Here is a 22,342-nt window from a genome sequence, read left to right as displayed (position 1 = left end):
TGGTTCTTTGGCGATGAGAGTCTCATGGGGATGTGGTCCTCGGGATACCCAGGCCCTAAATTCAAGCCCAGGACTGACCCAAAAAAAGTCTCATGGACTTTCCTGTCCTGGCTGGCTTTGAACCATGATACTCAGATCTCATCCTCCTGAGTAGCGTGGGTGACAGGCATGTACTGCCCAGCTTCCCTGGCTCATTTTGTATGTAAATACTTTGAAATTATTTTTTACTGCTGTTTCAGTTGAATTGACATTTCGGTTATTTTCGATTTCAGCCGGAGAGCATGTTTATGTGAGAAAAATCATTGTTATCTTGAGACTCCCCCTGCTGCTGCTTCTGTAGTTGATTCCTTTTATGGGATCAGTATGTCAGGATTTCTTTGCAAGGGTGTATAGAATTTCATTGCTTATGCCAAGGCTTGTTTATTCATTCATGTATCAATGGACACAAGTGACTCCCTCTGGTTATTAGGGTAATAGCTCTAAAAATTAGTGTATACCATCTACCATCTTTTTCCTTTTTACTTTTTTTTTTTCTTTTTTGGTGCTCATCCTGGGCCTTGAACTTAGGGCCTGGATGCTGTCCCTGAATTCTTTTGTCCAAGGCTAGCACTTTGAGCCCTAGCTCCACTTTGAGCCCTAGCTCCACTTCTGGTTTTCTGGTGGCTCACTGGAGAGAAGAGTCTCATGGACTTTCCTGCTTGAGCTAGCTTCAAATGGTGGTCCTCATATCTCGGCCTCCTGAGTAGCTAGGGTGATAGGCATGAGCCACCGGTCCCTGGCAACTTGTAGCTTTTTGCTGGTTAATTGGAGAGTCTTACAGATTTTCCTGTGCAGTCTAGTCTGGCTTTCAATCACAATGGCAATTTTCAGATCTCAGTCTCCTGAGTAGCTAGAATGACAGGTGTGAGTCACCTGTTCCCTGCTCAGGCCTTTCTTCCTTTTTAATATAAAATATATGTAGCAATCCTTCTCCCCCCCCACTACCATTGGCACTGTTTATGCTTTTGCCCCCTAAGTTTGGTAAGTTGTGTTTCCATTTTACTTCATCTCTCAGTGTTTTATATCCTCATTTGTGATTTCTCTTATTAAAGGTTTAGTATTTGGTTTAATTTTCATAAGTTTTTGAGTTTTGGGCTTATGTTTTTTTTTTTTCTTCTTTTTTGCTCATCCTGGGGCTTAAACTTAGTCCCTTAGCTATTTTTCTCAAGGCTTGTGCTCTTCCACTTTAGCTATACCTCCACTTCTGGCTTTTTGGTGGCTCATAGGAAATAAAGAGTCTCGGGGACTTTCCTGCCCAGGTTAGCTTTGAACCATGATCTTTGGATCTCAGCCTCCTCAGTACCTAAGATTACAGGTGTGCCTCACTCTATGAATCTCTTATGAAATGAACCACATTCCCTTATAAATCTTAATTACAAGTTGAAATCCTAATTACAAGACCTTTTGAGTGTGAGAAACTCTACTAACAATTTTTACAGTGTTTGGGCCAGGGCTGCCTTTTACGGTTTGCATTCCAAGCTCCAATAGTAAGGAGAAACAAAATGAAAATTGTTTTGAGTCATTTTTCATTTTTGTTTGTTTGCTGATCCCAGGGCTGAAACTCTGGACCTGGGTGCTGTCCCTGAGCTTCTTTTGCTCAAAAGGTAAGCACTCTACCACTTGAGCCACAGCTCTACTTTGGCTTTTTTGGGTAGTTTATAGGAGATAAGAGTCTCAAGGATTTTCCTGCCTGGGCCGGCTTTGAACTGTGACTCTCGGATCTCAGCCTCCTGAGTAGCTAAGACTGCAGGCCTGATGACCAGCTCCTGGTTTTAACTCATTGTTTTGGACTGAGCTTCTTCACTAGGCACCAGTAGATCATACCAAACCAAAATGGACTCTGTTATGCCAAGTGCTACATAGTCAAAGTGGAAATGGAAGATTCCAGACTACCTCCATCATCATAATTGAGAAGTCCCCTTTGGTTTCGGTCTTGTAACAACAATAACTGAAGTCATTTGATGTCACTCCACAAAGTGTGTTCTAACTTGTATTTTCTACTGTCCCATTTTTCCAAAACCTGTCATGCTCTTAGCTATTGGGAGCTTTCATTCTGTTTTGTAGAATAGTTTTTCTCGTCTTTTTTTGGGGGGGGAGGGGGACAGTCCTGGGGCTTGAACTCATGTCTTCAGCTCTGTACCTGACCTTTGTGCTCAAGGCTAACACTCTACCACTTGAGCCACAGTGCTACTTGTACCTTTTCTGAGTAGTTTATTGGAGAAAAGAGTCTCATAGACTCCTGCCCAGGCTGGCTTTGAACCCCAATACTCAGATCTCAGCCTCCTGAGTAGCTAGAATTACAGATGCAAGTCACTCACACCTGGCTTTTCCCTGATTTTTGAATCAAATAAAATTCAACTGGTTTCTTGACATAGTTTGTCGTAGTTTTGTCTTTGACAGTTCTGTCAAAAAAGGGACCAGATAGACATTCCTAAGGTCCATTAAGCTTCCTTGACCAACGGTTGATGGCATTATTGACCCCTTTGGAAGTCTCCACTTTTCCCATTCTCAGATCCAACCCTCCTCTTTGGTTACTGAACCCCTTTCCCTATGGTTTTGGCTTTTATGGTCTGGGATTGTTCTGTGTGAGAGCACATGATTCTGGCATTTGCAGTGGGTATGAGTCGCTGGTGGGTCCTTCAGAGACCTGGACCAAGAGGGAGGTTACAGGAAACTATCTAGATAGAACTGCACTGCCGAACAGAGTGACAATACAGGCCCTAGATTTAGGTATTCGCTGATGGTGTATATTTCAGACAAGATTTGCAACAAGGCCCTAAAGGTGTGTGTGTGTGTGTGTGTGTGTGTGTGTGTGTGTCCGTCCGTCCGTCCATCCTGGGGCTAGAATTCAGGGCATAAGCGCTGTCTCTGAGCTTTGTTGTTCAAGGCTGGCACTCTACCACTTGAGCCACAGCTCCACTTGCATCTTTTGGATGGTTAATTGGATTAAGGAGATATATCTCCAAATCAAGGATTTTTCTGCTGGGGATGGCTTTGAACGCCATCCTCACATCCTCCTCCATGGATAGACCCTTCAGAGATGTTCGGCCTTCACCTCAGCCAGATGCAAAGCCACACTCTCTCCTAGCAACTTTAAGAAGCTATTTACCAGAAACCCGGAAGTCCGTTGAGGCGGCCCTTGGATTCAGGACGGAAACTACATATCCCAGGAGGGGTCGCTACGGAGAGGCAGTTTCTGGGCCAATGACACGTCGCCGAAGGCCATTTCCGGCGGGCGTGTGGGTGGGACTTCCGGCGTCCTGCCTGAGACGTCATTCGGCCGTGACTTTCCTCTGAGTTGGCGCCGCGTCTCTCGTCAGCTGCCGCATTCTAGGCGTTTCCAAACTCCGGAGCGGAGGACCAAGAGCGGGAACAGTCGTCGCTCCCGCCTCTTGTCCTGCCGTGAACAACTCCGGCGTCCTCCGTTAGTGCTGCTCGCCCATCCCGGACCCGGGTTCACCTGCGGCGGCCACAGAGCGGCCTCGCCCGCCCCGAAGCCATGGCGACTCTGGCGCTGGTGAGTGCGGGGCGTTCGCGTCGCTCGCCGGGGCAGGGGGGTGGCGTGCGAGTTCTCGGCCTTCCCCGCAGCTCTGGAGTTTGGGGGAGGGACGCGAGGGGGTGGGGGTCCGGGCTAGGCGCTTCCCTGCCTAAGACGCGGGCGTCCCGGTTACCGACTCTAAGCCCCTCGCTGCCCCTCACTGCCCCCGGCCCGTGCTACCCCTCTAGGCCTCGGCAACAGCGGAGGGCCTGATGGAGGGGACACTGGGGACACGGCCCCGTCGGTGGCATGCAGGACCCCGCGCAGCATCACTCCCCACGTCGGTGTTTTGGAAGTCCTGCTGTTGTCTTTTGGGGCTCACTCCCAGGGAAACCACCCCGCCCTCCAGTAGATTTGTCTCTAACTGAAGGCAGAAAGACGGGATGAGAATCCCGAGGTAGAAGTGAATGGGGGGGGGGGAAACTGCACCTCTGGTGGAATTACACATGACTCCCCTCCCCCCCAAAATAGCATCCCAGGTGATTCCCCTGCCTCCCCAATCCTGAGGCTTGAACTCAGGGCCTGAGCACTGTCCCTGGCTTCTTTTTGCTCAAGGCTAGCACTCTACCACTTGAGCCACAGCGCCACTTGCAGCTTTTCCTGTTTATGTGATGCTGAGGAATCAAACCCAGGGCTTCATGCGTGCTAGGCAAGCACTCTACCGCTAAGCCACATTCCCAGCCCTTCTCTTCAATTCTTGAAGTTAAAGTCTGCTGTAGTAGGACTCATGGTTGGAAACTGAATCTCAAAGAAATGGAGACTTCTCAAAGACCACACATGTGGCAACACTGGCTGGAGCTTTAGACCTAGGAAACTTGGAGGATTTTAGAAACAGTTATGCAAAGCCACCAGCAGGCCCTGGGCCTTAGCTGCTGCTGTACTTGTTTTTCACTCTCATTTGTTATCCTTCCATCCACCCTCCCCACATCATTGCAGTCTTAATACTCACCAGTGTTCATGGGGTTGATGGTCCCAGCCGCCTCCAGGAGCATTCAGCTGCAGAAGTGTTCATTGCTCAGGAGACCTTCTCTGCTTCAGGCCTTGGGTCTCAGGTTTCTTGTCAGTGTCAACGCAGGAAGCTTAGATTTCACCTATTATAGGCACAGCCATCCCACCGGTTCTCTTTGACTTTCCAGGCGTCGATATCCTTTGAAGATGTGGCCGTGACCTTCACAGAGGAAGAATGGGGGCATCTGGACCTGGGCCAGAGGAACCTGTACCAGGAAGTGATGCTGGAGACCTACCTGCTCCTGGTCTCACTGGGTAAGTCCCTTCCCTTCCACCTGGAAGACCTACAGCCTGTTTGTATGTACCCTCTGAAGGCAGGGCTGGCTGAGGCCGCCTTCCTGGGGGCATTATGGTGTGTCCTTTACTGCCACAATCTCTGTATCTCCACCAGGGCTTGCACTGTGTGGAGTGTCTCGTACACACAGCCTCAGCCTATGTTGCTCTGAATTCCAAGAGTTGGGTGTTTTCAGAGTGCAGGCGGCAGGGCCCACCTGCAGGGAAGGGGCAGCGCGCGTGCTGGGGAGGTGTGCATTGGAAGCAAAAGGACCTCAGAAAGTGGTTCAGCTGGGGGTAGAAACCTGGAGCAAAAGCCAGTGCCTTGTCCCGCTTGGAGAAACCCTTCGTAGTTCCACTCCACTCTAACCCAGTATCCTAGTGCGGGACACTCCATCACCTCCCCCTCCTCAGCTCTATCAGCTCTCTAGGTTATTAGTAGCTCCTTTTTCTTTTTCTTTTGCTGGTGCTAGGGCTTGAACTCAGAGTCTGGGCACTGTCCCCGAGCTGCTTTTGCTCAAGATTAGCGCCCTAGCACTTGAGCCACAGTGCCACTTCTTTTTTTGGGGGAGTGGGGGAGGGATTGAACCCAGGGCTTCGTGCACGCTAGGCTAGTGCTCTGCCGCTAGGCCACACCCCCAGCCCATCTCAAGGTTATTATCCTAGTTACTTGATGACCTGTCCTCACTCGCCCTGCAAAGCCGACCAATTTCTAACTACAGCCGGGCGCCGCCGTGGCTCCCGCCTGTGCTCCCAGCTACTCAGGAGGCTGAGATCTGAGGATCGCGGTTCAAAGCCAGCCGGGTCCGTAAGACAGTGAGCAGTGCCCGAGGGGAGGGAAGGGGGGAGAGCCGGCCTCCGTTCCTCCTCTTCCCCCACTTCCCCCCCCCCCCCCTTAACAGGGCGCCTGCTGCCTTTCCTCCAGGAGATCCGGCAGGACCAGTGCAACCCCCGCTACTTGGAGGGCCCTCACCCCGGCAGGACCCGCACAGGATGCCGGAGCTCCGCATCCCTCCCCCACACCCTGATCCCCACCCGCCCGGCTCCCCTGGGACGGAGTGGTGCGGGGTAGGGGCGGGGCGCCTGGGGACCCCGTGGCCGCTTGCGGGGCCTCTGCAGGTCGGCGCGGGCGGGGAGCGGGACCCCGCGAGGGCCCCCTCGGAGCGGCCGCACCGCTGCCCCGAGTGCGGGAAGGGCTTCACGCGGCGCTGCCACCTGACGGAGCACCGGCGCGTGCACACCGGGGAGCGGCCGTACGTGTGCGGCGACTGCGGGAAGGCCTTCACGCACCGCTCTTCCTTCACGCAGCACTGCCTGACGCACACGCGCGGCGGGGCCAAGCCGTTCGCGTGCGGCGAGTGCGGCAAGTCCTTCTCGTACCGCTCGTCGTTCGCGCAGCACGCGCTGGCGCACGCGGGCCCGCCGCCCTTCGCCTGCGCGCACTGCGGCCGCGCCTTCGCGCAGCGCTCGGCCTTCGCGCGCCACCAGCGCACGCACACGGGCGAGAAGCCGTACGCGTGCGCGCTGTGCGGGCGCGCCTTCGCGCAGCGCTCGGCCTTCGCGCAGCACCTGCGCACGCACTCGGGCCGCCGGCCCTTCGCCTGCGCCGCCTGCGGCAAGGCCTTCTGCGACAGCTCCTCGCTGGCGCAGCACCTGCGCATCCACACGGGCGAGAAGCCGTACGCGTGCGCGCAGTGCGGCAAGGCCTTCACGCAGTGCTCCACCTTCCTCCGCCACCGGCGCACGCACACCGGCGAGCGGCCCTTCGCCTGCCCGCACTGCGGCAAGGCCTTCAGCGCGCGCGCCGCGCTGGCGCAGCACCTGCGCGTGCACACGGGCGAGAAGCCGTACGCGTGCGCGCAGTGCGGCAAGGCCTTCGCGCACCAGTCGGTGCTCATCCGCCACCACCGCAGCCACAGCGGCGCGCGCCCGCTGCAGTGCCGCCACTGCGCCAAGGCCTTCTTCTACTCCTCCTCCTTCGTGCGCCACATGCGCGTGCACACCGGCGAGAAGCCCTTCGTGTGCGGGGACTGCGGCAAGGCCTTCACGCAGAACGCCAACTTCCTCCGCCACCGGCGCACGCACACCGGCGAGAAACCCTTCGTGTGCCGGGACTGCGGCAGGGCCTTCAGCGACAACTTCGCCCTGCAGCGGCACGTGCGCACGCACGCCCCCACCCCCACCCCCACCGCGGAGCGGCCCTTCCCGTGCGGGGACGGCCGCCTGGCTCTTGCCTGACGCCGCCCGCCCACCTCGCTGCCGGCCGTGGCCGTCCCAAGAAGGAACTCAGCCCGCCGGAGCTTCTGCCTTTTTTTTGGTTTTTTGAAAACAAGCGTCTCACACACTTCCCTGCCTGGGCGGGCTGCAAACCCGCATCCTCAGCGCTCAGCCCCCTGGGCAGTACGGATGACAGGCGGAGCCCCTGCACTGGCTCCACTAAGAACCACGTAGGTGGGACGCAGCCAGCAACAAACCAGGCGCCCTTTGTTTATGCTTCCCATGGAATATGGGTATTTTCACTGCATGGCGTTGGGGGAAGGTGAGATACAAAGGAAAGGATGAAAACCATCTCTTAGCCTTCCTGGGGAACAAGGAGGTGAACAGTGGAAAACGCTCTGCCTCCCAGCCGGCCGGGAGGGCCGGCCGTTGTAAGTATTTGTTCCTGAACGTGCTCCTGTGTGCCTGTGGAGAGCGAGAGTGGCATGAGGAGCCAGCCGGGGTTGGAGCCAGAGCGCCCTGCATGCTTCCTTCTACTTGTGGGCATTCTGGGTATCTTGAAGACACAGTGTTTGTGCCAGGTTCTTAGCCTCTATGCCATTTTCCTAAATCAGTGGATATACAAACTTTCTAATGTTGACTTTCTACTTCCAAACAGTTTGGCTGATTAAGGTATGTTTTACATTTATAATCGCTATGCTTTATAATAAAAGTACCTACAGCATTTATGGGTGATGAACTCTTTATATTATTTCCGCACAACTCTGGATCAGCTGTGTACAGACACACAACCCAGGTTGGCTCCTGGGGAAGGAAAGGTCAGGGGCAGCACCCAGGCCCCGAGTTCAAGCCCCCTCTCTGTTGGTTGACCTGTCCTTTGGTAAGGGTGGAGTGTTAAGATCTCCCATTATTGTGTTTTGGTCTATCATGTTCTGTTGAGTCCGAAGGAGATCATTATATTTAAGTGAGCCGTTGTTTGGTGTATAAACATTAGCCACTCATTTCTTCATGCATCATTCGCTTTATTAATTATGACATTCATGTTTTTTATTTTTCATTTATTTTTATTTTTTACTTTTGTTTTTTGCCAGTCCTAGGGCTTGAACTCAGGACCTCAGCACTGCCCCTGGCTTCTTTTTGCTCAAGGCTAGCACTCTACAAGCCACAGCGCTACTTCCAGCTTTTTCTTTTTTTTTGGCCAGTCCTGGGCCTTGGACTCAGGGCCTGAGCACTGTCCCTGGCTTCTTCCTGCTCAAGGCTAGCACTCTGCCACCTGAGCCACAGCGCCCCTTCTGGCCATTTTCCATATATGTGGTGCTGGGGAATTGAACCGAGAGCTTCATGTGTAGGAGGCAAGCACTCTTGCCACTAGGCCATATTCCCAGCCCTTTTTTTTTTTTGGCCAGTCCTAGGCCGTGAACTCAGGGCTTGAGCACTGTCCCTGGCTTCTTTTTTGCTCAAGGCTAGCACTCTGCCACTTGAGCCACAGCACCACTTCTGGCCATTTTCTGTATATGTGGTGCTGAGGAATCGAACCCAGGGCCTCATGTATACGAGGCAAGCACTCTTGCCACTAGGCCATATTCCCAGCCCCCCAGCTTTTTCTATTTATGTGTTGCTGAGGAATCGAACCCAGGGCTTCATTCATGCTAGGCAAGCACTTTATCACTAAGCCACATTCCTGGCTTCTGTTGTTGGTTTTGAATTTGGTGTGTTCATGATTGTTCATGGCTTTTGTAATCTATTGCAATGTACTCATTTGTGTTCAGGGACTGTTGGGGTTCAGGTTGTGTGTTAACTGGTGGGGGGGGTGTGGTTCTCTGGATGGATCTTTGGGACATTGTTTTTGGCCGCTTTTAGCACCGCACACTGTGTCATGAGCCCTGGCTGGCTCTGGGCTGGGTTCATACATGGTGGGTGGGTTGCCTGGTGTGCTGGCCTGGATTAGAAATCATATATATATATATATATATATATATATATATAATTTCCCCTCTCATATAAAAGGGGGGTTTCTTTGTGCTGGGACTAGGGGCCTGTACTCAGCCTATGTGCTGTATCTCTTAAGAGTTGTTTTTTGCTCAAGGCCGGTGCTGTGCTGTTTGAGCCACAGTCTGTTTCTGTCTTTGTAGTGCATAATTGGAGATATAAGTCTCCTGGACCTCCTTGCCCAAGCTGGTTTCAAACTGCAGTCCTCAGATCTCAGCTTCCTGACTAACCAGGACTACAGGCTTGAGCCACTGGCTGAAGAAGAGTTTTTGGAAGGAGATAGAGGCATTCATGAGGCCTCGCCCTGCAAATATAAAACAGCAAGGAGACAAAGAGGGCTGGGAATGTGGCTCAGGGTACAGTGCTTGCCTCACACACATGAAGCTCTGGGTTCGATTCCTCAGCACCACATATATAAAAAAATGCCAGAAGCGACACTGTGGCTCAAGTGACAGAGTGCTAGCCTTGAGCAAAAAGAAGCCAGGGACAGTGCTCAGGCCCTGAGTTCAAGCTCCCAGACTGGCAGGAAAAAAAAATAAGTGAGAGGTAGACAGATGTGCTTGACAGTGGTAAATGTCTCATCCCAACAATGCCCAGCTCCTTGCGTGCTATTTGGAGGTTTCTGTCTGTATGCGTCCCTGAGACATACAGGTGTCTTGTGCCATGTGGCTCGCGCTGGCCTCCATCTCCCCGCCTGCCTCATGTTAGGATTGGGCAGCTCTGAGCCTCCACAGTGGGATGGCCTCTGGTTTTTTGGGCTTTTTTTTAGCCAGTCCTGGGGACTGGACTCAGGGCCTGAGCACTGTCCCTGGCTTCTTTTTGCTCAAGGCTAGCACTCTACCTCTTGAGCCACGGCGGCACTTCCTGCTTTTCTGTTTTTTTGGTACTGAGAAATCGAACCCAGGGCTTTGTGCATGCTAGGCAAGCACTACCACTAAGCCACATTCCCAGCCCCTGGCCTGTGGTTCTAATGGGGGAATTTCCCTATGTCATGCATTGGGGAGTAAATTAAGAATGAAACTATGCTTCCAAAGCAGAAAATGCTCTCCACAAACACGAAATCAGAGAGATAATGCTCTAGTGAAAGAGTGCAAAGACAGAAGCCAGGCAGGTAGCACTCTGCATAGATGGTTCTAGAGTCTATGGGCGGAGTTGGTAGCCTTGGGTTTGCTCATTGGAGGCCCGAATTTGTTACATTTGTGCCAAAGAAAAATACACTTGCTTGGCGAAGGTACAGGAGAGGCAAAACCACTAGCGTGCTATGTACAAGGCTTAGTCCCCAACACAAGTTTCTCCTGCCCTTTGTGCATGTGGTGCTTGCCACACAGGTGATCTGCCACTGTTTTGAGACAGGGGTCTGGCTTCCTGACTGGACACACACCTCTGTTGCCATCTGCCTATGACGGGAACTCAACACTGAATCCAGCTCTCTGGGAAGAGGGGATTCCTGAACGCTTCTGGTTGAGCTGGCCTCAAACTTTAATCCTTCCATTCTCTAAGATCAAGCCTTAAGCTGGGTGCTGGTGGCTCACACCATAATCCCAGCTACTCAGGAGGCTGAGATCTGAGGATCATGGTTCAAAGCCAGTTTGGACAGGAAAGTCTGTGAATCATATCTTCACTAGTCTAAAAAAAGCCAGAAGTGGAACTGTGGCTCAAGTGGTAGACCACTGGCCTTGTGCACTCAGAACTCAGAACACACAGTGCCCAGGCCCTGAGTTCAAGGACTGGCCCTGAAAAAAAAAAAAAAAAGATGGGCGTGAACCAAAGCGGTGGTGGTCACAGGCCAGGAAGAGGTGCTGTAAAAAACAGCGGGTTGGGAAGTCCTGCCAGGTGCCCCATCACTGCTGCGGACAGCAGGGGGGCGTGGCATTAGGCTGCCTCAGGAGTAAGGGATGGTCATCCTAGCTGTCTAGTGAGTGGAGGGGGCGGGGCTTCAGAGGCCCCAAGTGTACATATAGGCTCCCTGTCTGGAAACAGGAGGAGGGGGAGGAGGAGGGGGAAGCAGGTGGTGCCAAGAGGCAAAAAGCAGAACAGAGCTGAGCTGAGAGGAGCCTGAGGCCTGAGGAGAGACCTGAGGCCTGTGGGGAGGCCTGACGAGTGGCAAGGCCTGCAGGAAGGAGGCTTGCTTGTTCCTCTGGGGGTTTGGAGGCTGAGGTGGTTGGAGGTTAAGTTGTGGGGTTGAGAATTCAAGTCAGGTCCCAGCTCTGGCTTCTGGGTAACTAGTCCAGGACGAGGTAGTCCCAGGCCAGCATCTGGAGGTGGAGGACTGCCCTGGTTCTGGGTTTTAGGTTTTAAATAAAGTTCCTTTGTTAATAAAAGCCCTTCTCTACTTTACATTGTGCCTCCGTGGATGAGTCTTGCTCTTGGACTACAACTGTGTGAGTGAGCAGGGAAACTGTCCTGCACATGGTCAAAAGCTGGGGGTGGGGTGGGGGGAAGAGGTTAAGGGGCTGGGGATATAGCCTAGTGGCAAGAGTGCTCGCCTTATATACATGGAGCCCTGGGTTCAATTCCCCAGCACCACATATATAGAAAAAGGCCAGAAGTGGCTCTGTGGCTCAAGTGACAGAGTGCTAGCCTTGAGCAAAAGAAGCCAAGGACAGTGCTCAGGCCCTGAGTCCAAGCCCCAGGACTGGCAAAAAAAAAAAAAAAGTGACATCTGGCTGGGGACTGGGGGCTCACCCCTGTAATCTTAGCTGCTCAGAACTGGAGATCTGAGGACCGCATTTGCAAGTCAGCCCAGCCAGGAAAAGTCCATGAGACTCTCATCTCCTATGAACCAGCCAAAGACTGGAGAACTGGAGTCGAGGGGAAGTGAGGAACACGAAGCTTACGTGGAAAGAAAAAGCCAAGGTACACACCTCTCAGGATCTAAGTTCAAGCCCCACTACCGGCAGCTAACAACTACAAAAAAAACCCACAAAACAACACTGAGACGCTCAAGCCTTTGACTTTTAGGCTGTAGCCTAATAGGCTAGTCCACAAAATTTCACTACAGCTTCACTGGCAACTGCTGGTGTTCCTGCAGCCGTGGACCCGGGTGGACAACGTGACACTGGGAGGAGGACCTCCGGAGCTCATGTAACCTTCGCATCCCACGGGCCGGCGGTGGGACCTGCCAGGCAAGCTCCGCTTCCCAGGGAGCACCATCCAAAGGGAAATGCACTCCCACAGGACTTGAACCGTGCTGTACATCACTCTAACAATAATAAATTTAAACAAACTAAAAAATTGGGCTCAACTTCCTAGACAGGCATTCCAGACTCAGGACTCTCATCCTAGATATTCAGGAGGCTGAGATCCGAGGAGCCAGGTTCAAAGCCAGACAGGGCAGCAAAGTCTATGAGACTTAGCTCTAATGAAGCATGAAAAAGCCAAAAGAGGAGCTATGGCTCAAGTGGTAGTCGTAGAGTGTAGACCTTGGAAAAAAACTGAAGGAGAGCACCCAGGCCCTAAGTTCAAGCCCCAGTACCCAGCACACATACACACACACACACACACATGCACACACTGCTCCAGTGTCTTCCTCAGCATAGCCACAACACCAGTTGTGGTGGGGTGGCCATCCGAGTGTCAAAACCTCCATATGAACTATCCATGGCCCGGGGAATCAGCTGGTCGTGTGGCAGCGCTCTCATTATGTAACTCTGGTCATCCTACGTGCATGTCACACTTGCCCTGGAAACATTCAAACAACTGTAGCAGCGATGAATTTGAGCTGCTAAGTATACTGCTTTGTGACACAGTTATAAAATTAGTACCAGAAAGCCAAAGTATCTTTTTTGTTTTCATAGGGGTACAGGTTAAGGAAAGAACAGACAAAAGGAGGGAGAAAGTGGAAAGGGGGAGAGGGGGCAAAGGCAGTCTCAAGACACTCAATGTAAGTGAAATCTCTCCCAGTGCAGGTGGCTCATGCCTGTAATCCTAGCTACTTAGGAGGCTGAGATCTGAGACCAGGGTTCAGAGCTAGGACTGGCAGGAAAGTCCCTGAGACGCTTATCTCCAATTAACCATCAGAAAACTGCAGTGGAGCTGTGGCTCCAAGAGGCAGAGCGCCAGCCATGAGCTGAAGAGCTCTGGGAGAGCTCGCAGGCCCTGAGCTCAAGCCACACGGCTGGCCATAAATAAATAATGTGTATGGGGATCTGGGTGATATTGGTCGTCTGCACCCGCCAGGGTTCAGGTTGAGTGTCAGGCCTCTGCTGCAAACATGCTCTGTCGGATCCTCAACCAGGCCAAGAAACATCCAAGCCTGATCCCCCCCCCCCTTTGTGTTTATTGGAGCGGGAGGTACTGGAGCAGCACTGCATGTGACTCACCTGGCCCTGTTCAACCCAGATGTAAGTTAGGACAGGAAGAATAACCCAGAACCCTGGAACAAACTGGGTCCCAATGATCAGCACAAGTTCTACTCAGTGAACGTCAACTACAGCAAACTGAAGAAAGAAGGGCCAGACTTCTAAATTAAAAACTCCTCACAATAAAGCTGCTTAAAATGAAGGTCTTTCAGAAGCCATCGCACAACTTTCCACTTGAGGAAATGGTGCCTGCAAATGCATGACATGGTTATGTTGCTTTGTGGGATTAAACACTGATTAATAAATCTCTGAAACTTGGAAAACAAATCATGTATGTGTGCCCACAGGGGGTTGAACTCGAGACCTGGACCCAGTCCCTGAGCTTTTTGCTTAAGGCTGGCGGCGCTCTACCATCTGAGCCACATCTCCACTTTCAGCTTGTTTTTTTTTTTTGCCAGTCCTGGGCCTTGAACTCAGGGCCTGAGCACTGTCCCTGGCTTCTTCCCGCTCAAGGCTAGCACTCTGCCACTTGAGCCACAGCGCCGCTTCTGGCCGTTTTCTGTATATGTGGTGCTGGGGAATCGAACCTAGGGCCTCGTGTATCCGAGGCAGGCACTCTTGACACTAGGCTATATCCCCAGCCCTGGCTTCTTTTTTTTTTTTAGCACTCTACCACCTGAGCCACAGCGCTACTTCCGGCTCCTGCTCTGTGTGTGGTGCTGAGGAATCGAACCCAGGGCCTCACGCGTGCTAAGGCGAGCGCTCCACCGCTGAGCCACACTGCCGGCTCTCCGGGGCTCACGGGGGTGAGCATCTCGCGGCCTTCCTGGCCGCGGCCTCGGCCTCCCGAGCACCTGGATTACAGGCGTGGCGTGCGCGCAACTCCTCCACGCTTGCGGGCCACGCAGCCTCTGCCCCTGCATGCGCGTTACCGCCGGGCTCTGGTCCCGCGGGAGGGGTCCCGGATGTCCACGGGGCTTCCCCGAGGACCCCTGCGCCCAGCCCATCCCGCTATGACCCCGTCACCGCCCCGCGGGCACAGCATCCGGGAACCCGGGCAAATCCTAATCTGACGGGGCGGGGCCTACGCCACGGCGGGGCTCCCGGCATGGGACGCGGGGTCCGGACAGGTGACGCCTGGGGCCGCAGTCACAGGACCGGGAGCCACGCCGGAGTCTCCCCGAACCCCGCTCCCCGAGCCCGCACTGCCTCCGCCTCTCCTCAAACAAGCGCGGAAGCTCGCCCGGCGCCCCAACCCGAAGCATTCCCCACAGCCCCGGAAGTCCCGCCTTTATTCCGCCGCCTCGCGTGGAGGCCCCTGGGTAATGTAGTTTTCCCTCCTGCTACGAAACCTCAAGGGCTGCTTCATAGCCCTGCAGACTGCACCTGGGGTAGCCCAGCACACAGGACTCGCTGAGACCTGGGCAGGAACTGAGCTGTTGTGTGAACAGTCCCCGCTGCAGAAATGCAGCTTTGTCTTTTGTGTACTGGCTTTATCTCTCTTGGAGATGCACCCAGGAGTAGGATGTGCATACTATATTGTACAATTTGCATTTTAAGGAACCCCCAGGTTGTTTTCCTGTGCTGGGGAGAAAGGACCCACACCAAGCTTGGGGCCTGGGGGCACATTCTGACCCATGAACTTATGTGTGTGTGGGGGGGTGAGATCAATGGTATGAGAATCAGGCCACCAGAGAGGCCCTACCACTTGAACCACGCTTCCATCCCTGCTGTTTATTGTGCTGGTTATTTTGCACATGGAGTCTCATAGACTTCCCTCCCTAGGTTGGTTTTGAACCCTGATTCTGTGGATCTCAGCCTCCTGAGTCATTAGAACTGCAGGCGTGAGCCACCAGCTCCACCCTGTGCCTTTAATGTTTTCCTCTGCTTCCTCCAAGCTTCCCTGTAGTAATAAAGCAAATGCGGGGGGCTGGGGATATGGCCTAGTGGCAAGAGAGCTTGCCTTGCATACATGAGGCCCTGGGTTCAATTCCCCAGCACCACATATACAGAAAATGGCTAGAAGTGGTGCTGTGGCTCAAGTGGCAGAGTGCTAGCCTTGAGCAAAAGGAAGCTCAGGCCCTGAGTTCAAGGCCCAGGATTGGCCAAAAATAAATAAATAAATAAATAAAGCAAACGCGGCTTCAGTGTTTGAGGACCCGACTCATTTCACTTCACAGTCATGAGCTCCAGCTCCATCCGTGTGCTAGCAACTGACATGATTTCATTCCTGACATCTGGCAGGTGATGCATGTGGCTTATATACATACATATATACATACACACATGTGTATATATGTGGCCGAGGGGCCGGTGCCGAGGCTGTGGCCGGGAAGGCCGCGAGATGCTCACCCCCGTGAGCCCCGGAGAGCCAGTAGTGGGGCCAGCAGTGTGGCTCAGCGGTGGAGCGCTCGCCCTGCACGCGTGAGGCCCTGGGTTCGATTCCTCAGCACCACACACATATGATATGTGTGTCTATGCCACTTAGTCCTTACACGGCCCCTATTTTTACCCACAGAAAGGTGAAATGGCTGTGGCCCGAGATCACATAGGAACTCAGTGGCCAGGCCTTGAGTCAGCCTGGTTCGCCAGACTCTAGACACCACACCACGTGACCACACGTGCCACTTCCCAAGATTTCCCACCAGGACCTGCACACCCCCCAGGGCACACACACACCAGGCACGCGGGGCCGAGGATCTGCACGCTCCCTGCGGCACTGCACACACCAGGCACATGGAGCGGGGCTGTCAGACTTTATTCAGACACCTGAGTGGAGTGGGCCTTGGGGACGCGGCTGGGTTCCAGCCTCTGGGATAGAGCCCATCATGATGGGGTGGTCATGGTGGAGCCCCCGTCAGGCACCAGTGGCACAGGACTCAGCCCTCTAAGACCCAAATGGAGTGAGCGACTTGGTATAAAACAGCTTGCATTCTGAGCTGGTGGTGATGGTGCCCTGGAAAAGAGAAAGACAGGTGAAATGGAGGTGCGGCAGGTCCTGGACCTCTGCCAGGACGAGCCAGCCCCCCCCCCCCATCTCCCCACCTCTCATCCCCATGACTGTGCCCCATCGCAGCTGGAACTCTGGCTCACATGGTAGCCCTTCTCCCAGAGTGGGGCTGGAGGACATGCACAACTATCAAGAGTGTGAGCTGCTAACATCATATTTAATGGGGAGAAACTAAAATCATTCCCCCTAAACTCAGGAACAAGACAAGGATGCCCACTCTCCCCACTTCTTTTCAATATAGTACTGGAATCCCTAGCCATAGCAATAAGACAAGAGGAGGACATCAAAGGGATCCACATCAGCAAGGAAGAAATCAAGCTATCCCTATTCGCAGACGACATGATCTTATATCTGAAGGACCCAAAAAACTCAGTCCCCAAACTCCTACACCTAATAAACCATTTTGGCAAAGTAGCAGGCTACAAAATCAATCCACAAAAGTCAGCAGCTTTTCTGTACACCAGCAATGTACAAACAGAAAAGGAAATTATGGAAATAATTCCTTTTACAGTAGCCAAAAAAAGAATAAAGTACCTAGGGATCAACCTAACCAAAGACGTGATGGACCTATTTAATGAGAACTATAAAAACCTAATAAAGGGGCTGGGAACATGGCCTAGTGGCAAGAGTGCTTGCCTCCCATACATGAAGCCCTAGGTTTGATTCCTCAGCACCACATATATAGAAAATGGCCAGAAGTGACGCTGTGGCTCAAGTGGCAGAGTGCTAGCCTTGAGCAAAAAGAAGCCAGGGACAGTGCTCAGGCCCTGAGTCCAAGGCCCAGGACTGGAAAAAAAAAAAAATCTAATAAAGGAAATCAAAGAAGACATAAGGAGATGGAAAGACCTCCCATGCTCGTGGGTAGGCAGAATCAATATAGTGAAAATGGCCATATTGCCCAAATTGTTATACAAATTCAATGCAATCCCCATCAAAATCCCCTCTACATTCTTCACTGAAATAGAGAAAGCAACCCATAAATTCATATGGAACAGCAAAAGACCTAGAATAGCCAAAGCAATTCTAGGCAAAAAAAAGCAGTGCAGGAGGTATCACAATACCAGACTTCAGGCTCTACTATAGGACCATCATAACAAAAATAGCCTGGTATTGGTATAAATACAGACCTGAAGACCAGTGGAATAGAATTGAAGACCCAGAAATAAAACCGCACTCTTAGAGTCAACTGATATTTGACAAAGGAGCTAAGGACATACAATGGAATAAACAGACCCTCTTCAACTACTGGTGCTGGGAGAACTGGGCAGCCATATGCAGAAAACTCAAAGTAGACCCAAGCCTATCACCATGCACCGAGATCAACTCAAAATGGATCAAGGACCTCAATATCAGACCTGAAACCCTGAAACTACTGAAGGACAGAGTAGGGAAGACGTTAGAACTTATAGGCACAGGAAGGAACTTCCTGAATAGAGTCCCAGGGGCACAACAAATAGGGGAGAGACTCGACAAATGGGACTACTACAAATTAAAAAGTTTCTGGGGCTGGGGATATAGCCTAGTGGCAAGAGAGCTTGCCTCCCATACATGAAGCCCTAGGTTCGATTCCCCAGCACCATGTATACAGAAAATGGCCAGAAGGGGCGCTGTGGCTCAAGTGGCAGAGTGCTAGCCTTGAGCAAAAGGAAGCCAGGGGCAGTGCTCAGGCCCTGAGTCCAAATCCCAAAACTGGCAAAAAAAAAAAAAAAAGTTTCTGCACAGCTAAGGACAAGCCACCAAACTAGAAAGACAGCCAACCATATGGGAAAGGATCTTTATCAGCACAGCATGACCTAATATCTGTCATCTACAGAGAACTCAAAAAACTAAGCCCCTCCAAGCCCAGTAAACCAATTAGGAAATGGGCAAAGGAGCTAAAGAGAGACTTCACAAGAGAAGAGATAAAAATGGCAAAGAAACATATGAGGAAATGTTTAACATCCCTGGCAGTAAAGGAAATGCAAATAAAAACAACCCTGAGATACCACCTCACTCCAGTTAGAATGGCCTATACTCTGAACTCAGGCAACAACAAATGCTGGAGGAGGTGCGGGGAAAGAGGAACCCTTCTCCATTGTTGGTGGGAGTGCAAATTAGTACAACCACTTTGGAGAACAGTATGGAGGTTTCTCAAAAAGCTCAATATAGACCTACCCTATGACCCAGCCATACCACTCCTAGGCATCTGTCCTGAACAGCAGGTCCCAAGATATCAAAAAGACATTTGCACTTCCATGTTTATCGCTGCATAATTCACAAGAACCAAAATATAACAACCCAGATGCCCCTCCACAGATGAATGGATGCAAAAAATATGGTACCTATACACAATGGAATACTACATAGCGATTAGAAATGGTGAAATATTGGCATTCTCAGGGAAATGGTCAGAACTTGAACAAATAATGTTGAGTGAGACAAGCCTAGAATACAGAAAACAAAGGGGCATGATCTCCCTGATATATGACTCTTAAGGTGGGAGGAGGGGGAGACAGTAGAGACCAGGTCTGTGAAACCAAAAACTTCTTTTCAAATGGTATTTCCCACAGGTTTAGGTCAGCGACTCTACACTATGTAACTAAAACCAAACAACTGCTCAACATATAAAGGTCAAAAATTGACCGTTCAGTGGAAAAAAAAAAAAAAGAGTGTGAGCGTCTCCCCAGTGTGGGAGAAGGTTCTGGAGGACATGAGGGCGGGGTAGGCAGTTGAGTGTAGGATTCTGAAAAATGTCCTGTACCCGATGGTATATCAGGTACATGAGATATGAACGTGTTCTAAACACACGCATGTGAGCCAGATGCTGGTGGCTCACGCCTGTTTGAGGCCAGCCTGGGCAGAAAAGTCCCGGCCAGACTCTGATCTGTAATTAACCACTCAGAAACCAGAAGTGGCGCTGTGGCTCAAGCGGTAGAGTGCTGGCCTTGAGCACAAAGAGGCTCAGGGAGAGTATGAGGGAACAGTGTTCAAACCCCACAACGGACAAAAAATACCAATAACCCTCTGCCCGCATGCCAGTGCGTGCTGTAGGCCCCCTCTCATAGCCATAGCTGGGTGCCCTTCCCCCCCCCCCCCTCCGACATCCCAGCTGCTCCGGAGGCCGGGAGGCTGCCATCTGAGGATCAAGGTTCAAAGCACCCAGCACAGTGGAGCCCAGGAGATTCTTGGTTTGGTTTCGTTTTTTGCCAGTCCTGGGGCTTGAACTCAGGGCCTGAGCACTGTCCCTGGCTTCTTTCTGCTCAAAGCTAGCACTCTGCCACTTGAGCCACAGCGCCACTTCTGGCCTTTTTTTTTTTCTTCTGTGTATGTGGTGCTGAGGAATCGAACCCAGGGCTTCATGTATACCAGGCAAGCACTCTACTAGGCCATGTTCCTAGCCCCCCCCTCCCCCCCCAGATTCTTATCTCTAACCAGCAAAGAGCTGCAGGGGGAGCGGTGGCTTAAGGGGTGGGGCCAAAAGAAAGTCAAGGGACAGAGCCCATGTCCTGAGTTTAAGCCCAACCACCAGCACATATGTGCATAAAGCCTTTGCTAGCCAGAGTTAAAATTCAATTACTGTTCCATTAGTCCCCTACGTCCCTGAGATCTGTATGCTCCAGGCGAGCAATCTACCACATGTGCAACATTTGCACTTCTTGCTTTTTGGTGGCATACGTGTGGCAAGAGCAGTCTGGCTGTGCCCAGTGGAGGTGCCACCTGCCTGGGCCGTGGGGGGCAGTGTGCCCAGCTGATATTTTGCTGAGGGCCTGCTTTATCTGGAGGAAGCCATCTATAGGGCGGGGCTCAGGGAGCATGTTACCATGACAAGGAAATCCAGGAGCTTCCCTAGCAGTCCCGCCTCGTTGTAGCACTCCTGGATCTTCCCGAAGGCCGCCTTTTCCTCCTCGGTGGCGCTCACTCCCGCCAGGGAGGCGTTCAAGGCGATCTGGCTCCCAGAGGCCAAAGCTCCAAAGATGCCATAAAACACCGGACAACTCTGGGCTGTAAACACAGTCAGTAAAGACCCACCTTTAAAGCCCCTGCGCCAGCCGGCGCTGGTGGCTCACGCCTGTCATCCTAACAACCCAGGAAACTTGAGATCTGAAGATCGCGGTTCAAAGCCAGCCAGGGCAGAAAAGTCCACGAGACTCATCTCCAACAAACCACCGGAAAACCAGAAGTGGCGCTGTGGCTCAGGTTGCAGAGCACTAGCCTTGAGCTGAAGAGCTCAGGGACAGCGCCCAGGCACAGAGTTCAAGCCCCACAACCAACCCCCACCACAAAAAAGGGACCCTCATCCAAACTGTTTCCCAAGAGGCCTGTGCAACCCCCCCCCCCCCACATTCCCCTTTCATCAGAGGCTCCACGCTTTGGGGTTTCCTCAGGATTCTGAGCAGGGACCTCCCAGACATCCCTCCATCTGTCCTTATACAGGACTTGGAGAGGCCTGTGGAAGGACCCAAAAGGCCCCCTGCCCTCCCACCTGTGTGGAAGCCCAGCTCTGTCACCAGCAAGGCCAGCAGGAGCAGAGACCGCTTCATAGCTCTGCTGGGGCAGGGGTTCCACTGCATTTTAAACCTCTGTGCTCCAGCCCCCCCAGCCCAGCCTCCCCCTGCTGGGCCCCCTGCCCATTGGCCAGGCCCCCTGAGTCCCCATTGGTCCAGCCGGTGGGGTGAGTCAACACAGGAAATCCCTCCCACCAGGAAGCAAATGGCAGAGATGTTTGTCCTGATGCTGTAGCCTCTGGGGCAAAAACCTGGTTTGAACCTTTGCCAAAAGAGCAATGATGGCTGACCTTTTCCTGTGCATCCATCTGGAGTCCCACGTCCTATTGTCATGGCCCCCAAAAATCATGCTTCCTGGCAGGTCCTTGGCCTCCATTGCAGAAAGCTCCCCCAAACCAGGATGGGGAGCCAGGCACAGGAACCTAGGATGAGTCGGTGGCCAAAAATCCAGAAAGCTGGCACTGGCCCTGCTTAGACCTGGGGACTTGGGTGCGGACCCTGCACAGATCTTTTGAATGCCTTAGCCCTGGCCATGCAGCTTGGGCCTCCCCAGAACTGCTGGATGCCATCTTAGGGCTCTGATTCACACCGTCTCGGGTGCGTATGGGGGGACTCTGGAGGCTGACAAGACCCTCACCTACCCAGCTTCCTCTCACCCCTAAAGAAACTAATTCCTGGGTCTCATCTTTTGTGTGGTTATTGCTGTTAGCATTTCCCTAGCCTCAGGTCCTCAGCTCCTCCCACTAGCGCCCAGATCTACCCATGACCCACTAATGAGCCACTCCTACTCACTATCTACCTTCTTCCCCTTTACCCCCAGAGAGAGAAGCTGCCACCTGGATAAGGTGCAGACGCTGTGTAGCTCCCTCTCCCGTGGGAACTATGCCCCCACTAATAAACCTCCTTATGAACCTTCTTCTCCTGCCTGTGATTATCTCCCCACGGTCCTCTGGGATGGCTGGGACCTATGCTTTCATTGGTGCCGAACCTGGGATAGGTTCCCTGGTGGATTTGACTTACTCCCAGGTTAAAAGCATCAGAGGGCTGGGGATATAGCCTAGTGGCAAGAGCGCTTGCCTTGTATACTTGAAGCCCTGGGTTTGATTCCCCAGCACCACATATACAGAAAATGGCCAGAAGTGGCGCTGTGGCTCAAGTGGCAGAGTGCTAGCCTTGAGCAAAAAAGAAGCCAGGGACAGTGCTCAGGCCCTGAGTCCAAGGCCCAGGACTGGCCAAAAAAAAAAAAAAAAAAAAAAAAAAAAAAAAAAAAAAGCATCAGAGTTGTGTTGGGGGCCATAGGGTTGCATTGGGGTAGCATTGGTGTCTTCCCCCTCCATGCCTCAGAAACTGTCGTGGCTGCTGCAGACTTGGTTGGCCTTTGGTCTGTGTGGATTTTATGACTAGGAAGATGGTTAAAGGCCTAATCCTTCTAAAATCTTTTTAAAGTTGTCACCCTGCTTAAACCAGTAGGGCACCAGCCTAC

The 22,342-nt window shown here is 52.4% G+C and overlaps 2 protein-coding genes and 1 pseudogene across 2 annotated transcripts; 2 read left to right on the top strand and 1 right to left on the bottom strand.

The window, feature by feature from the left end:
• Positions 1-3,088: 3,088 nt before the first annotated feature.
• Positions 3,089-7,799, top strand: Znf599 (zinc finger protein 599). Its single transcript, XM_048329772.1, has 3 exons — positions 3,089-3,556; positions 4,714-4,840; positions 5,784-7,799. The coding sequence occupies exons 1-3, from the start codon at positions 3,539-3,541 to the stop codon at positions 7,094-7,096; spliced, it is 1,458 nt and encodes a 485-aa protein (XP_048185729.1). The 5' UTR covers positions 3,089-3,538; the 3' UTR covers positions 7,097-7,799.
• A 5,478-nt stretch (positions 7,800-13,277) lies between these two features.
• On the top strand, positions 13,278-13,579 carry LOC125338789 (annotated as a pseudogene).
• A 2,673-nt stretch (positions 13,580-16,252) lies between these two features.
• Positions 16,253-20,895, bottom strand: LOC125338917 (androgen-binding protein homolog). The gene is made up of 3 exons (XM_048329953.1): positions 20,838-20,895; positions 20,175-20,356; positions 16,253-16,321 (listed from the first exon to the last, which is right to left on the bottom strand). The coding sequence occupies exons 1-3, from the start codon at positions 20,893-20,895 to the stop codon at positions 16,253-16,255; spliced, it is 309 nt and encodes a 102-aa protein (XP_048185910.1).
• Positions 20,896-22,342: the final 1,447 nt, after the last annotated feature.

The sequence above is a fragment of the Perognathus longimembris genome, chromosome 20 (assembly GCF_023159225.1).
Source record: "Perognathus longimembris pacificus isolate PPM17 chromosome 20, ASM2315922v1, whole genome shotgun sequence".
Classification (NCBI taxonomy): domain Eukaryota; kingdom Metazoa; phylum Chordata; class Mammalia; order Rodentia; family Heteromyidae; genus Perognathus; species Perognathus longimembris.
This window is presented reverse-complemented; position numbering and strand designations above follow the sequence as displayed.